The 17,250-nt window shown below is 35.4% G+C and overlaps 3 protein-coding genes across 5 annotated transcripts; all 3 read left to right on the forward strand.

The window, feature by feature from the left end:
• Nucleotides 1-2,520: 2,520 nt before the first annotated feature.
• Nucleotides 2,521-5,693, forward strand: LOC140805113 (uncharacterized). Its single transcript, XM_073161308.1, has 5 exons — nucleotides 2,521-2,783; nucleotides 3,569-3,641; nucleotides 3,747-3,795; nucleotides 4,594-4,717; nucleotides 5,320-5,693. The coding sequence occupies exons 1-5, from the start codon at nucleotides 2,781-2,783 to the stop codon at nucleotides 5,410-5,412; spliced, it is 342 nt and encodes a 113-aa protein (XP_073017409.1). The 5' UTR covers nucleotides 2,521-2,780; the 3' UTR covers nucleotides 5,413-5,693.
• Nucleotides 5,694-6,596: 903 nt separating this feature from the next.
• Nucleotides 6,597-11,297, forward strand: LOC140804759 (AT-hook motif nuclear-localized protein 14-like). Its single transcript, XM_073160880.1, has 5 exons — nucleotides 6,597-7,021; nucleotides 7,846-7,898; nucleotides 8,912-9,043; nucleotides 10,323-10,475; nucleotides 10,768-11,297. Exons 1-5 carry the CDS (start codon nucleotides 6,622-6,624, stop codon nucleotides 11,050-11,052), a joined length of 1,023 nt encoding a protein of 340 aa, XP_073016981.1. The 5' UTR covers nucleotides 6,597-6,621; the 3' UTR covers nucleotides 11,053-11,297.
• A 937-nt stretch (nucleotides 11,298-12,234) lies between these two features.
• LOC140804828 (uncharacterized) lies at nucleotides 12,235-15,883 on the forward strand. Of its 3 annotated transcripts, none has more exons than XM_073160977.1 (5): nucleotides 12,235-12,489; nucleotides 13,308-13,594; nucleotides 13,685-13,774; nucleotides 14,911-15,269; nucleotides 15,473-15,883. In XM_073160977.1, the coding sequence occupies exons 1-5, from the start codon at nucleotides 12,318-12,320 to the stop codon at nucleotides 15,735-15,737; spliced, it is 1,173 nt and encodes a 390-aa protein (XP_073017078.1). In that variant the 5' UTR covers nucleotides 12,235-12,317; the 3' UTR covers nucleotides 15,738-15,883. The 3 variants fall into 3 exon arrangements, with proteins under 3 accessions (XP_073017078.1, XP_073017079.1, XP_073017077.1); XM_073160978.1 differs by having other exon boundaries at nucleotides 13,311-13,594; XM_073160976.1 differs by having other exon boundaries at nucleotides 12,240-12,489; nucleotides 13,305-13,594.
• Nucleotides 15,884-17,250: the final 1,367 nt, after the last annotated feature.

Here is a 17,250-nt window from a genome sequence, read left to right on the forward strand (position 1 = left end):
TTTTATTTCATGTCAGTTATATTTGTCATAATTTTATTGGTTTGTGGTACTGGGGCCTAACCCTTATTTTCTTTTATGTTGTGGTTGTTTTTTATGCCAGAACAGATTATCCAAGAGGCTTTGATACGTCTGGTGAAGTGTTTTATAGTTTTTTGAAACCACGATTTGTTTTAAAAAATTGGATATAATAGTATGGTACATTTGATTCGGTCGACGATGCGGGTTTTGATTAAATTTGATCACTCCAACTCTAATGTGCTATATTCAAATATTCAAGAAATCGAATCAGACACGAGATTCATCTCGATCAAATTACTTTATCAAAAAGGATTTTCTAACAATTGCATGAGATCATCATATAATTTTGATATAAACATAATGGTTTGATCATAGTTCAAATTATATATAATGTTTCAATAGTTTATTACGTAAAAATGATATGCGTGACTTGATTAATTCGGATTATATAATAGGCTACCAGATATAAAATTTGTTAATTAATAACTTTCAGAATTATTTTATTTATTTACAAAATTAAATTTATATCACCGAGATGTTTTCGTATTTCAACTTTCAAAATTTTTATTCTAAAACGAACAAATCCAAAATCTATTTTACCTATAAAAGTGTGGACAAAGTACATTGTTTTCAATTGTGCAACGACAAAATTAACCTTCTATACACACTTCAAGAATAAAATGTAACTCTTATATTAATTTTATCAAATAACTCATCTTTATATTACATTTAAATGTATACATTTAAATGTTTTATCCTTTTAACTTTCTCTCTACATTTTTTTCCAATGATTTTATTGTAATTTTGTAATTATGTTTTTAGTGCAATTTCTAATTATAATATCACAAAAAGATATATGAAAGTTTATTTCTTTTGTTATATTTCAAATTTTAATGGTGAAAATCATACTAATAACATTGTTTTCCAATTATATAATGACAAAATTAACCTTCTCTACACTTCAAGAATAGAATGTAATTCTTATATTAATTTTATCAAATAACTCATCTTTATATTAATACTACATTTAAATGTTTTATCTTTTTAATTTTCTCTCTATTTTTTTTCCAATGATTTTATTGTAATATTGTAATTATATTTTTAATGTAATTTCTATTTAAATGATAAATTATAATATCACAAAATGATGATATATGAAAGTTTATTTTTTTTTGTTATATTTCAAATTTTAATGGTGAAAATCATACCAATAGTTTAAAATTTATATTTAATAAATATTATATGAGTTTATTTGATATTTACCATATAATATTATTTGAATGTGCATTTCTTTACATATGTTGATTTATTTATTATTTTAAAACTTATTTAACAAGAAATTAATAGTCGTCCGTGTTAGTCTGCGAAAGATCGATATATAGAATTTATTATCCACAATATAGAATTGTAAAAATAAAAAGTAAAAAAATTCTTTAAGAAGTTAAATTAAATATTATGAGTTATATGTTACTATAAATATTACTATTTCATTTGTTTTACCAAAAGTTATAGCTAGTGGTAATTGTGCATCTCAAATATTTTAAACCGCACGTCAGCTCAAACACCACAGTTCGATCGCTCTACCAAGCAGATACAATTATTGCACTCAACAATCTTCCTCCCAATAATTGTATACTTTGCAATCAATGAGAATCGAACACGTGGCCTTGGCTTTGATACTAATCGTAGGATCGAGCACTTGTCGCTTTACCAAAGCTATAACTAGTCGTAATGATGCAACTCAAATCTTTTAAACCGCATAACAACTCAAGCACCACAGTTCGATCGCTCTATCAAACATGAACAATTATTGCACCCAACTATACGTGTCTTATATAAGTTAATGAACATTGGATTAACACGGAAATTTATTGAGTGTGTGATACCCTTGTCACACATCGAAAAAATCAAAGATTTAAAATGACTTTATAATGGCTTACAATGGACTTCTATAGCAACTTGGGTTAATCATTTTCGTAATACGAGGACGAATACGGAGTAGTTGCTATAGGGGCTCATTGTGCAGTAACGCAGGCGTGGGCCCGGGCTCGGGACGTGACATAATGGTATCAGAGCTGGTCACCGGCATGGAACACCGGGAAATAAGTGCTATGCGGGGCAAAGTGGTACGTGCATGGGAGCCACCTCTTGAACCTGCGGGGCAAAGTGCTACATGACAGGAGCCACCTTTTGAACTTGTAGGAGCCACCTCTGGAACCTCGGTGCTGGTGGATCGAGGGGTCAGGCCGTGACGAGGACGTCGCGTTCTGAAGGAGGGGTGATTGTGATATACTTGTCCCACATCGAAAAAATCAAAGATTTAAAATGACTTTATAATAGCTTACAATGAACTTTCTTTAGCAACTTGGGTTAATCATTTTCATAGTACGAGGACGAATACGAAATAGTTGTTATAGAGGACCCATTGTATAATCACACAGGCGCGAACCCCGACTCTGAGCGTGACAGAGTGCACATAAAAAAAATTGCGAGCTCATACATATAACGAGCGGGGATTCTAAACTCAGATTGTGTAGATCTAATCTCAAGTGGCCGGAGTTTAGGATTCCGGCCACCTGAACAATTAAAAGCAGGTGCCGTGATTTTAAATTCCGTCCCCTAAAATTATACGGTACAGCCAACCGACTCCACCTACTTTCACAGAGAAAAAATATAGAGAAATTGACGCCAGAGAACTATTATTTCATTCCCAAAGAAGAATTGCTGATATTTTCTTCTGTAGTTGATGCATTTCGAAGAAAATGGTAAGTTTTCATCACCGCTAATTCGATTTTACTCGTTCTGCTGGATTCTAGTGTTGTTGCTCTGGAAGAATGGAAATGTGTTCAGTCAGTTGCGTTTACTCAATCAATGTCCTGATTTATTCTTGAGAAGTGAAGATCCCGGATCTGTGAACTTAATGTTGCTTGATTTTGTTTTATTGGGTGATACACGTTCTTGTAAGAAATTTGAAGAACAGGAAAAGGGAGAATTCATGTAATTTAATTGATTAACGTAGATGGAACAATATTTGGAATAGAGTCATAGAGATACCGATCCTTTGATATGTTTTTTTTATGTTTCTGTTTTACATGATTTCTAGTCTCTAGATCAGTATAGGAAAATCTAATAGAATTTGCGCGAGATAGTAGAATTGTTGAAGTAATGGGAGTGTTAGTGGATTTGCACTATTTTACATTAATATCTATTTAATTTCCCTCATATGGTGTGAAACCTAGAAATAGTGTTTAATCGCTCAAAAGGAAAATAGACGACTCGACAGAGAATTTGATGAAAATTTAAACCTTCATCAGAAAGCTGGAAATAGCTGTGGACCAAATATTACCTGTGCAACCACTTCTTAAGAAAAATTCTGATTCAATTGTTAGTTATTTTAATCATGCAACCAAAAATTTGAAACCAATTAAATAGCAAATAGCAACAACAAGCTGGCCTGAAATGCCGCATCCATCTCAGGGTAATCAGTGCTTCTGATCTGACGAAGGTATTTCTTATTTTACGTTCCTTCCATTATTTAATCTTGTCCCAGGAAAAGGAAGCTAAGAAGAAAGCTTTTAGAAAGTACCTGGAGTCCAGTGGAGTTCTCGATGCTCTAACAAAAGGTTTAGACCTACTTCAAGTCTGTAACCTTCGTCTAATTTATTGATGGTTTTCCATACACTTCTGTGTTTGATGCCTTCTCCATGTTTATTTTTTCATTTTTCTAGTTCTTGTCGCACTATACGAGCAGAACGACAAGCCTTCCTCAGCTGTTGAGTAAGTACAAGGGCCTTAAGGTTGTTTTGTTCATAACTTCATATATTGGTTGCTTTATGAACGGTATCAGGTATGATGTTCTTGCATTAGAATAGTTTAACTTTGTTGACATGTATTCCGAGTCTTTGAGTTGACTGCCTGAAAGCTTTCTGATTCCCAAAATCATTATTATTGATGTCTTTGGTATATATCATATCAGCACTCCTTGAGTTTGCCTTAATCATAGAAACACCTCAAAATCTTGAATAAATTCAACAAGGCTTCTGGAGTAAAGTTAAACTTATGATGGTTATCGGTTCAAGAACGTAGGGTGCCCCTGCTTTTTCAGGGTAAGAAGGGGTAGAGAAAATGCCTCGAGCCAATGTTCGAGCACCAGGCGTTACGGCGCTGAAGTAACCCACGCTATACTCCAAGGAAAAGCTCGAACGACCTTTAAACAAAAGGGTACATGTACCCGAAACCGACACAGGTGGGTAGGTAGATAATACCTAGGGGCGCGAGACAACTCCCACCTAAGATTTCATTTACATGTCCTTTGCTCTTAAATTTAAGCTGACAATTTATGTAGTATTAGGGATTGGTTGTAGTTATTTGAACCCCAGGACAATTCATCCATGATGATGCCATACCCCCTGGGTGTTGATCTAATTTACCCATCTCCTTTATTAGGATCTCGTAAGGGCAAGTCACATACTCTTTGATTCAGTAGGGGCATTAATACCACACTTAATATGTGTATATTTACTTCTTTCTGCCTAAATTACCTTGGCTACATAAATTGATTGAGTGATCGAACAGGTTCATCCAACAAAAGTTAGGTGGTCCGACGGTGGCTGAACACGAAAAGGTGCTGGCTGAAATTTCAGATCTACGAAGGCGATACGACAATCTTTTTGCTACTCACCAAGAAGTTTGTCAAGAGGTGTGGCATTATTTGACTAATGTTGTTCTTTTGTCGATGTTTTAGCCAGTATGCTTAGTCTTTACTTGAAATAAGTTAAATTGCCTTGCTTTTAGGTCAATACTATTTCCGTAGTAACAAAATTGAAATCCTCCATGGTCCTTGAGTGTTGAGACACAAATTCTACTAAATGAAGGCATATTAACTTCTATTCGCTGCAATTTTCATTTTCTCGAAGAATTATTTATTCTTGAATTAAATCCACTTAATCATCATTATTGTTTCAAAGATCGTAAGTACCTTTGAGAAACTTTTGTTATTTTGTATATGGGGAATATGGACTTCTTAATTTTCACTCAAGATTTCAAAATTAGATCAGAGGCTTTGGTTTGTTTGATTTGTCTTAGAAGTCGTGCATTCTTGAAGGATATGGTGGAGCAAACTGCTGGCACTCTTCTAATTTCTCATTTAAAGTTTAATCCATCACCTCCCATTGTTTCCTCGTATTTTTTCTGTGCGTACATTTTTGTGTTGGCGTGTGAAGGAGAAAGGCTCTTTGGGTCCAGCTCCTCGGTAAAAAGCTAGTTGCTTTCCCTACTTATTCTCGTTTGTTCTTGCTGCAGTTTGAGGAATTCAAACACAAACACATGCATGCGTCCTCCTACGAGGCTACCGAGGCTGAAGTTCCTCTTGAATTAACTGCTAAGGCAAACTAATTTCACGCACTTTCAATGCATTTATTCCATCCAAAGATCCGGCAAGACGTGCCAATATTTAATGGGGGTGAAATAATGTGAAAGCTCAGTTCAAGGTTATGGCATTTAAAACTCTATTTTCCCTATTTTAAAGCTTCTGAGATGTTGTCATGGGATATGTCGGATTATTAAATTGTCCATCTCACAGTTCTTTTTTCCCTGTTTGATATTGTTACATGTTTTGTGAATTGTTTCGTGATTGATTATTCATCTTTGTTATGCAAATGATTTTATGACGAGAATTATAGTTTTTTTTATTACATTTGTATTTCATGTTTGTTCCAGCTCATGAGATGTTTTATATGATGAAAGAGTAGGTTTTTTGTGAGACGGTCTCACGAATTATTATCTGTGAGACGGATCAATTATACTGATATTCACAAAAAAAAAAACGAATAATCTTAGCATAAAAAGTAATATTTTTTTATGGATGATCCAAATAAGAGATTCGTCTCATAAAATACGACACGTGAGTCCGTCTCACACAAGTTTTTGTATTGGTGAAAATTATCGAAAACGGTCTTTGATTAATGATTGGAATTTATCTCAAACGAAATTTTAATAAATTTTTTCAAACATGTGCTGTTAAACGACCAAGAGTCGATTCAAAGAATATCGCGAGTCATTACAACAGATCCCATTTGACTTAGTAGTTTGAACTTTAACTCATGGTACAATTCGGTACCCCTTGGAACACAATATGGGTGCATAGCATTTGAGAAAGATAATTTGAAATTTATGTATTTTTTATTATAATTTATCGTTAACGATGAAATAATATATTAAATTTTAAATTCATAATTTATTTATTTATACAACAGTTGTACAATTTCAAATGTCTTAGATGAATTTGAATTTCATATTAATTACCATATAAATATGCAAGTAATAAATTTGAAATTTACGATTTTATTTTTTTAAAACTATATCGATTGAAATGTAACCTTATATTGTAAAATTAGGTGTGTATGTACATTAATTTTTTGTCATAAAAAAATCGTCAATTTCTAAAAATGAAAATAATAACGAAATAAAAAGTCAAAATCAGGAGTCAAATACGAATCCAGTGGCCGATGACGCACCACCCCAGAATAGATAATCTTTATAAACAAGCAAAAAAAAAAAAGAAAAATATATATAAAAAAAATCCCCAAATCACAAAAATCTCCAATGGAATCCAACAATAATGACGGCAGCAGCAGCGGGCTCATCTCTTACTACCACCCTCAACTCCGTCACCAAACAACACCCCCTCCACCCCCGCCCTCTGCCGCCGCCCCCACACCTACCAATGGAGTTGTTGTCTCAAACAGTAACACTGGGAGTATATTGTACCCTCATTCCGTGCCCTCGTCGGCGGTTTCTTCGTCTCTCGAGGGGGTGAAGAGGAAGAGGGGAAGGCCGAGGAAGTACGGCACCCCAGAGCAAGCCGCCGCCGCTAAGCGGCTCTCCGCTTCAGCTTCCTCCTCCTCACCGAGGACGAGAGACTCGGCCTCGGCGGCTGGTTCCGGCGTTCCTACCTCCGGCTCATCTGCTTATTCTTCCAAGAAATCTCAGCTCGCTGCATTCGGTATTCTTGCGCTCTTTCACTGGATGTATGTCTTTGTGGTGCATGTGTGTATAATCTTACGTGTAAATAAGCCATTATTTACGCTAGATATTCCGTTGCATGATAATGTTATGAAGGACTTAGTCTTACTACAAAATAAAGATATGTTATGACGCCTAGTTTTCATTGATTTATCTGCCGTCTTTGCTTTACCTCTTTGATTCAAATTAAGAAAAAAATGTTTCATTACTGCCAAAAGAAAAAGCCAGGAATTATTTCACCTACCTTCGCATGGATGGTATTTTCTAAATTTTAAACAAATTTGATTATGTAAGGTCTAGTGTTGACTGTTGAAGTTCCATTGGCTTTCTTTTTGGACTTGGTAACATATTTGTTCTGAGAAGAGGATATAATTTTCAACGTTGTTTCCTTTTTCCTCTAGTTGTGTGATATGTAGTGCTTGTGGACTCTGGTTTTTGCATGCACTGCCTATCTGTGTAAAGACAGAAGTGAAGAATTCAAATAAATGTTTTGCTAAAAGGATATAAATATTAAAGGGAAGAGTAGATATTGGGGTGATGTCCAAGAAAGGTAGATACCTTGGGATTGAGGTGGATCCTGGTGTTAAACCAGTTTTATGTTCTCTAACTTATGGTTGGTATGATATTCTATTCCTCCCCCCCCCCCCCCCCCCCCCCCCTTGGGCTTTTATGCTGGACATACTATCCTGTAAATATAAATTTTTATCGTGAATACCTCTTTTCGACGCGAATTTACCAGGCTTCACGCATCATCGCACAAAATTATTCATTTTATTAACCTTATTTTTAATCTTGTCGATGCAGGCAATGTGGGTCAAAGCTTCAGTCCTCACATTATTACTGTTGCTGCTGGAGAAGTACGTTTTTACATGTTAATTGTAGAACCTTCCTTACATTTTCATGCTAGGATAAACACAAAATTTTGTTCTCTCTCTGTCTATCACTATTTTAGTGGTTTGCCGAAATGTAATATTATCTTGCTTGTGATGGTATATATATCTCATTGTCAGCATTTTCTTCATATGATAGATGTGTGGTCACTGCATCTTATATGTTCAAAGCTGATATTAGATATATAGTCATTCAAAGATTAATGCACGCTCTTGCTCTTTTTTGAATATTCATATTGAATGTGGTTTTACTTCCAAGCATGAACAACTTAATTTATTTGATTTTGAATCAAACTGAAAGTATTGACTTGTTGACTTACTGGATTACATATAACAAGATGTCGACATAAGCTTGGCTAATCCTGGTTATGGATTATGTTCTACGACTTGTTTGTATGTCATTAAAAATTGTATTTTAAATGATGCCAGTTTTCGTTAAGATTCCAAAGTGACACGACGGTGGGATGTCCTAAAAAATTGGGAAGTGTGTAAAATTTTGGACCTTGAGGAATGTCAAGGAAGATATTGCAAGGAAGAAGGTGGCATGGGTCACACCAAATGACTTTGTCTTCCTTTCTCCGTTGTTCCTAGTTCCTACATGTTCATGTAGCTTTGTGCGTATTTCTTTTATTGCCATTGCTAATATAGGGTCCTTTGCCGCCCGCCACTTTGGATCTTTCGCACAAATCCCTTTCAAAACCTCATGGAGTAGCTCTCAACTCACGAGTTCTGCTTCGCTAGCAGTGGTCTCGAATAGTATAACTTCGAATCTAAATAGATTGTCTGGTTCACTTTATATTTTTAGTTGCTAGAGCCTAGAAAGTACTATATGAATTGCTTGTCGGACATGATGAAGTGCAATTAATGATGTTTTTGACTTTCGCTTTTCTTTTTTGATTAAAGCTCAATGTTTAAGTGCAAATTTTTGAACCTTCTGTGGTCATATCTATAATAGTGAACCTGATGCTTGTTTCTAATAGGATGTGAATCAAAAGATAATGATGTTTATGCAACAAAGTCAACGTGAGATATGCATTATCTCAGCATCTGGTTCAGTCTCCAATGCATCTCTACGTCAACCGGCCACATCGGGGGGTAGTGTTACCTATGAGGTAAATTGATACTTTGAATTTTCTTTGATAGACTTTGTCCTTCGATGTGAATGAATATACTGATGCACATTTTCAATCATCTGGATTTCTCTTCCAATTTCCAAATTTCTTGGAGGCATGGTTTCTATTCTCATATATGCCTTGGATAGGGTACTCTGATGAATTTGAAACATATAAGGATCGAGGAAGTTGAATGCAACTTCCTTGAGGTTTTGATCTTTATCATCGTTTCGTCTTGTTTCTGAGTTGACCAGTACCCACCCTTCACAACCCTATATTGCCAAAGATTAGCATGTTAAATTTGCCAAATTGCTTACTGTTATTCTTATGAAATGCAATTGATGCCTTTTCCAATAATTGAAAGACAATTTTTTGAACAGCATAACTTAAAAGGTGAGAATTGTTCTTTAAAGAAATTCTTTAATTGACTGCTGTAGATTACATACGTATTAGGAAATAATGTAATGCTTGAAAGAACATGAAATAGATTTATGTCTGAAGGACATTTTTGGTATTATCTATATTATCTGTAAAAGCGAAAAGACGTGCAATTTTTTTGACAACTCAACATGTATGTTTTCAAATTATGACATTTTAAGTGTCTAAACATGTGTCCTATGAACTTATACATGCTTCTGTTATTTTACGTTTATGGAAATAAAACACGTTGATGCATGTTCACAGTTATTAGTTCCTGTTGACATAAACAGATGTAAATTCAGCTTTGAGAGACTAAGAAGCACCATGTGAAAATCTGGTGATTATTTCATTGTCTACCATATTGACCGATTTCAAATCCTTTTCTTATCTCCTTTTTTTTGTAAGATGGCTTTGTAGTGACGCATGTAATAATCTGAGTGGCATACCTACCTTTCTTGGCATTATAATTTAGAACGATATTAGGTTATCTGTGTGAAGTATATATAGCACATGATGGAAATCAAATTTGTATGCAAACTAACCATCTTCCTCCATGTAACTCCGACCATATACATGAGTTTAAGAAACATTTCCTGGCATCTTTAATGAAATTTTAACAGTTCAATGAATACTGATTAGTTATAAGACTTTAAGTTCGAGAAATGTTCCATGAAGCATAAGAATACAAGCACTACTTGGAGTTGAGGATGTTTGGATTAAATTGCTTTCACAAATTAGGCCAGTTAATCGGAAGTTCGGAACAAGGGAACTTGTTTGTTGTCATCAAGAGTAATTTTTCTTCACTGGTCATTCACAAGTTCTTCTTGATAAGCGCATAATATGTTTAAATTCATATTAGGGGCACTTTGATATCCTCTCTCTATCTGGATCTTATATTCGTACTGAAACTGGAGGAAAAACTGGTGGACTTGGTGTGTGTTTGTCCAGTTCCGATGGCCAAATCATCGGTGGTGGAATTGGTGGACCTCTCACGGCAGCCAGCCCCATTCAGGTTATACTTTCATGCTAATCTTCTTACCAGTGAGTCACTTTTACTCGTTTCTTTCCAATCTTATCACCAAAACGTTACTGCTAAATTGTAGTCATGATATATGTTATTTTTAGTCCTAAAACTATGTAGTAATGATATTCACAACCTATTTATATCATCAAATTTTAGTCTCGTAGTTATGCTCCAGCAATCAACTATAGTTCCTTTCACAAATATTTCTCTCATTAAAATTTATCTATTCAAGACTTTTAGGCAGGAATAACTAAACTTTCTTGTGCCATGGATAATGCAGATAATCGTTGGTACATTCCTTACCGACTCCAAGAAAGACACCAAAGGAGATACCTCCTCTGGTAAGCAGCCATCACCCGCAAACCCGACGTCAGTGCCAGGATTAAACTTCCGATCGCCTGTTGATTCGACTCATCAAATGGGGCTGGGAGGTAGCCAATTTATGGTCCAACACCCAAGCATGCAATTGCCTCCTTCACATTCAATGGAATGGAGGGGCAACACAGGTCATCATGGCCTGCACCAGTCTCCTGAGAATGGCGACTACGACCACATCTCCGATTAGAACAGTTTCAGATGAATTTCTCCCGTAAGATATTTTGATTGTTTAGGTTTCTTTACCAGTCGTGACTTACCATTGTACATACAAATCGCCTGACTGTTTACATTTGCATTTGACTCTTCGTTCACAAAAATCCGGAGCTAGCTTGCTAGAGTAAATATATTTTGCTTCTAAAATTCCATCCGATAAATTCAAATTTAAATGTATTAACAATAAATTTCTCCTTTGACCAGGAATTATTATTATTATTTATTTTCTTTGATTCCTTTGTTAGCCGTGCTTGCACATTTTGATGTGTTTTGTTATATATAGAACATGAATGTAATTTATAATTTTAGAGAAATTATTAAAAAATTCTCTTGGTGACTAGTGGTGTTCTTTTTTACCTTCAAAGTATACCCATTGGAGTGTTTGAAATTATAATGGATTAACTTTTAGAAGTGGTTTGAAAATAGTTTTGGCCTTTTTTTTCCTATTTCTGGAAGGGGTTTGAAATTTGTTTTTAAAAGTATTAATAAATTGTCGGCAAAACTTGTGTGAGATCGGCTCACGAGTCGTAATTTGTGAGACGGATATCTTATTTGGGTCATCCATGAAAAAATATTACTTTTTATGTTAAGAATATTATTTTTTACTGCGAATATTGGTAGGATTAACTTGTCTCGCAGATAAAAATATATGAGACCGTCTCATAAAAGACTTATTCTAAATTGTCTGTTTGGACATCATCGCACTTATAAAATATTTTTTATTAGATAAACGTGTTATTTCTTCACGCTTTACTCATATCAGTCATTTTTAAAATTGTTTTTCCAACTACAAAATTAAATGACTTTCATCATCATAGATTTTTTTGGTAAAAAAACTAAATTAAATATTATTAGGGAACATGATTACGTTGTGATATTTGAGTAAAATTCTTACAAAATTTATCGACAATTGAGAGAAATTTTTGTTATAATTGAATCTCGAATTCGAAATATCGTTGCAAAATTGAGAAATAAAATATTAGTCTCGAGCTAATGGAATGTTATTTAAAGCAAAATTTTAATATTTAAAATATGTTTCGAAGATGGTATACAAATACATTGAGATATTATTAAGACAATAAAAACAAATGGACTACAATTGTGAGTCTTTTGAATTTAAAGGACCAAAATTAACATCTTCTAAAATGTGAGGGACTAAAGTGTGAGTCTTTTTATTCGATCACAAATTTATTTTCCGGCAGCATAATCGTCTCCGTATAGCAAGGGCAAATCAAATCAATGGCGGGTGACCTTTTTCAAGATTTGCCACCCCCAACTGTACCTCCAACCAATCAGTCTTCGAGTGCGATTAGCTCGGATAATTCTTCGCAAAAACCTCCGCCGCCGCTGCCGCCTGCTCTGAAGAGCGCTCTCAAACGTCCCAAGCCACCGCCGGAGTCACAGCCTGAAGGTATCTATTTTCTAACTGTCGGGGAATTGCTGTATTTGTAATTCATATTTAGTCTCCGGGCATTGTGGGTTCTTTGTATGATTGTGTTTTTCAGTTTTCTATCGATTAAGTGTTGTTGGGCCCCCAGCCTCGCCCCGTACGCGGAAGAAAGCTTGAAATTTTATTTGACTTTTGGGAAGTAGTGTAAGTTGATCACCCCAAGTGCATAAAATCCTTTTGGTTTTCATAGTTCGCCCATTTTTGAGCTTTAATGTTTGCTGGTTTCAGGAGTTTTATGTAGGTGCATGATTCTGATTGTGGTGTCCGAACATAGGGATGTAATGAAGGGGAGGGATGATGGGCAGGGGGGCCATTTTTGAGGTGTGAACTGTGAAACTTTCATTGCATAAACTTATAATTATCTTGTAGTTTTACACACCACCACTGGTCTGCCCTCTTAAGTCGAATGGTGATTTTGCTGATTGCTATGGTTTTAAGCTTTAAATGCTGGTGAACTCCATATGATTGTTGCTGATTTCAGAAATTAGAATTCATGTGATCTTGAAGAAGAAAACATTTATTTCCTGTTTCCATTGATAACATTTTTGCCTACGGTGGATTTTACACTAATTGATATTCTATAAGCCGATGAATCCTTGACAATTACTTCTTAATGCTCACATGTTTGATATTACGCTTGTTCCACTGATCTTTCTGCCACATGCACTTTCGTTTTGAATTTAATTTCATGGTTCAATCTTCTTCAATAATTTTACTTTAAAAGTAGAAAACTGCAAGAATGCGGTCTACACGTAATGCGCTTTTATGAATTGCAGCAGCAGCTCCTGGAAAACGTTTGAGGTTTAAAACGACGACAGATGCCTCAGAAAAGCAAGTAATAGATGCCATGCAAAAAATAACGTCCCACATTAGGAATCCATCAAAATTTTGTAAAGCATCGAAACTTGCAATACAGCTAATTCAGGCTGGTAGTGTCAAACCAGCCACTAGCAATCATTTCTTTGCAATACTTGAAGGTGCAATGTCGACGTTGAGTAATTGCCATGATCCCTCTTTACGTGCCGACTATCATGCACTCTTCTCAGCTGCTCAAGATACAACTGATGTAAGCCATTTGATTCCTTCTGTTGTTATGTTGACTATTTCTAAGTTGTTATAATTCGTATAATTCCTTACCTTGACATTATTGCCGCAGTGCCTCAGCAAGAAGCAACACAATATGTTGAATTCATGGACGATTAGGGCTATCTGGGCGAATGATCTCTTCACAGATGACAGCTTTGTGGTATGTTTATCGATTTTTATGACTCTGCGTATAAATGGATTTTATATGCATGGAAAGATTATGATCTTGTTTGGTTTTGTATTCTTTGTTTTCTGAAAAAAAATATTTTCTGGATAATATATCAAAGATCATGATGTTTGCTTGATCTTATTTACTGAAGTAGATTTTTTTATTCAGATGTTATATCCTGCAAGAATGTGATGCACTAGCGATAAATTAGAAAACTATAAATTTATTAGTGTGGTGTCATTTGTGGAGTATTTTTAGAATTTATAAATATAGATTAGCGTATAATATAATTATAGAGCAATATCTGGAGTGGACGAAAGTGAATTTAAAACAATAATTATGTTGAGTAGACGTAAAATGATGGAAAATATGCTTTGCGGAAGAAACTGTAATGTTTAGTTCATTTGCTGAAAAAGGTGTGCTAGAAAATAAAACCAAACAGATCTGTAAACTAATTCCAATGGACTAGTTAATTGATACCGGTATCTTTTCACAACAAACTTTGGTTAGCACACATGCTTATATAAAGATGTTAGTGTGATTGCTTGATTTCTTGTTAATATCTTCAACACAAATGCAGCTGTTGTTTTTTGAAGAAATAGCCCCAAATTGGACATTACATCTTTGTACTAAGTGGACCCGGAAAAAGAGTATACTCCACTCATTTATGCTTAGGTTTCAGTTTGGCTCTTTCCTTTGGGAGGAAAGACTATCAGATGATATCCAGTGCATCTTTTCCTGTTCCTTGTTTTCATAATATCCCAATTTAGCTAGGGCATGAGTCGCTACATTTAGCCCCTAGGGTGTTTCTGTTCCAGAACGGGTGGAAAAATAGTATAATTCGTTGTCGATGGTTTGATGAATTGTGGTCATCTTTTTAAGAATTCTTGCAAAGGAGAGCATATTGTGGTACTTATTCGTGTTATGCCAATGGATGATCATAATTCAGTTCCCTCCAGAAAATTGTTATCTATTAAAATGACAGAAAATCCCATTTGAAAAACTAACTATAAGATCATTGAAGTTATTCATATGTAGTTATCATAATTTGGAGTGTTTGACAGTTTGTTCGGTTGCGTAATGAGACCAAGAATTCTATAAAAAGTTTGCCTTGGAATATATTTCAGTTTTCAAAAGCAACAGGACGAATAAAAGATGCAATATCAAGTCTACCGGTTGCAACTGAAGACGATGATATGGAAGAAGCTGTCAACCTCAAAGAAGTGCCCGGGATGGTAAATGCAGATGAAAAGATGAATGAAGTCTATCCCCATGCTACTTCTGAACAGCATGAAGAACTCGATCCATTTGGGCTGGATCGACTGATCACCAGTACAACTAAGAAGGATGAAAAATCAAAGGGTAAAAACGAGCCGCTAACCAGGAGTAAAAAGGATGAAGAAGAGAACAGGATATTTCTCAAGTCACGGAGGGAAGCCTTGATTTCTTGTGTTGAGATTGCTGCAAAACGATACAAAATCCCATGGTCAGATTAGTTCTTGATTATTTTGTTGAAAATCTACAGTTCAGAGTGGATTCAAGGGGGACAAGGGAAAGCAGTCGCCTTCTCCTCAAATAAAAAAAGAAATAAAAAATATTTATAAAATTTTCTAAAAGTCTTGAGTTTTGCCCTTTGAATTTCATTAGTCGCCCTTCTCTATTGTGATCTTTACAACTTTGCGTTTTCAGGTGCCAAACGACCATTGACATCTTATCAAAACACGCATTTGATAATATATCGAGATTCACAACCGGGCAAAGGTGTGCCATCGAGAAACTGTGGGCTTCCATTAGGGAACAACAGACACTCAGAAAGCAAGGGAAATCTGTATCTGGTAAACTTGACGTAAATGCTTTCGAGTGGCTCCAGCAGAAGTATGCAAATGAGAAAATCAGCATTCGTCATTGTGTTGGAGGGAGTGGGGATCGTCGTGCTCAGCAATGGCTTGGCTGATACTTGCCATATTCGTCTTCTCCGTGTTTTGTTAGGAAGGGATGCTCTATGTTACACCAAATGATGTATAATGGAGATGCAATGTTATTATTCTTCCCGCACATTTGCATTACTGGTGAAATATATATTTACCTGAAGATTGGCATGCTATGATACTAAAGATCTCGATTTGTATGAAATTTCTGTCTTACATTTAGTTGGGAAAATACCAGTTTTTGTTCCCTTAGTTATACGCTTTTGCTCGAATCGGTCTTCTTCTACCTCGTGTTTCAAATTCTAACATCCAACTTTTTCAAAAAACATCTCAGTTCGATAAAATTGAGGAATTCTTGAATGAAAATGACCATAATGAAAATTTTCAAGTAAAAATTATTTGGTGATATTTTTCACGTATTGAAAGTTCTTCCCCCCCTTCTTGTTTTTCCGGTAGACATGATTTATCATATAATATAAACAAGTTTTACAGTTTACTTTGTTTGAAGATTGAACTTCATCCTCGAGTGTAATTTTATTGACCCGGAGAACTATTCTATTGACGTATTAAGTACTACCAGACAATATTATATGTTAGATTTTAAAATAAAAAAATATATTATTGGTCCATAATATTTTTAAACAATTAGGTGAATTATATATAACAATGTCAAAACATACCATCCCACTATTTTAAATAGCGATGCGAGTCGGCCCAATCAAATTTGTATTGAATTTTATTGGCTGGGCTGGGCTGGGCTGCAACCCACCATTAGGTTAGGCCAGGCGGGGTTGGTAGGCCGGTGTTTCAGGCACTAACTGTCCTATTGAACCTGGGAAGAACCGGACCTGCGCCTTTCAGACAAAAGACTTCCCCCTCCATGGCTCCATTTAATAATTGTCCCACATCGGTTGGATAAATAACATTTGAGTGGTATATATGGGATTGGACAATCCTCCTCCCTCGAATTAGCTTTAGGGTTTAGTTAGGTCCAAATTCCAATCTTAACATGGTATCAGAGCCTGAGTTCCACCGTTATGTGTTAGACCGTCATTTGTAAACTCCACGCTCCAGATGTTCATTTATGGGCGTAAAAGAGGTGTGTTAATTGTCCCACATCGGTTGGATAAATAACCTTTGAGTGGTATATATGGGATTGGACAATCCCCCCTTGAGCTAGCTTTTGGGGTTGAGTTAGGTCCAAGTTCTAATCTTAACACCATCAGCTTTCCAAATAACTATGCGCGCACGTTTGGTCACATGGAATATGACTGCAGGTGCATTAAGGCCTAATTCACAAGGCGCATTCAATGTCACAAACATAACATTATCCCAAATATCTGGCGCATTCAATGTCACAAACATAACATTATCCCAAATATCTGTCGTCCTAGGATCCAAGGCCATCATTAATGGTGTACCAGTTTATATAGTGAATAATGTATCATATCTAACTCCCGCCACACCATTAAAACTGGCTGATCAATTCACAAACGGCTCCGGCGTGTATCAACTCTATGGGTTCCCAGTCCATTCGTT

This window comes from Primulina eburnea, chromosome 11, assembly GCF_022965805.1.
Source record: "Primulina eburnea isolate SZY01 chromosome 11, ASM2296580v1, whole genome shotgun sequence".
Classification (NCBI taxonomy): Eukaryota; Viridiplantae; Streptophyta; class Magnoliopsida; order Lamiales; family Gesneriaceae; genus Primulina; species Primulina eburnea.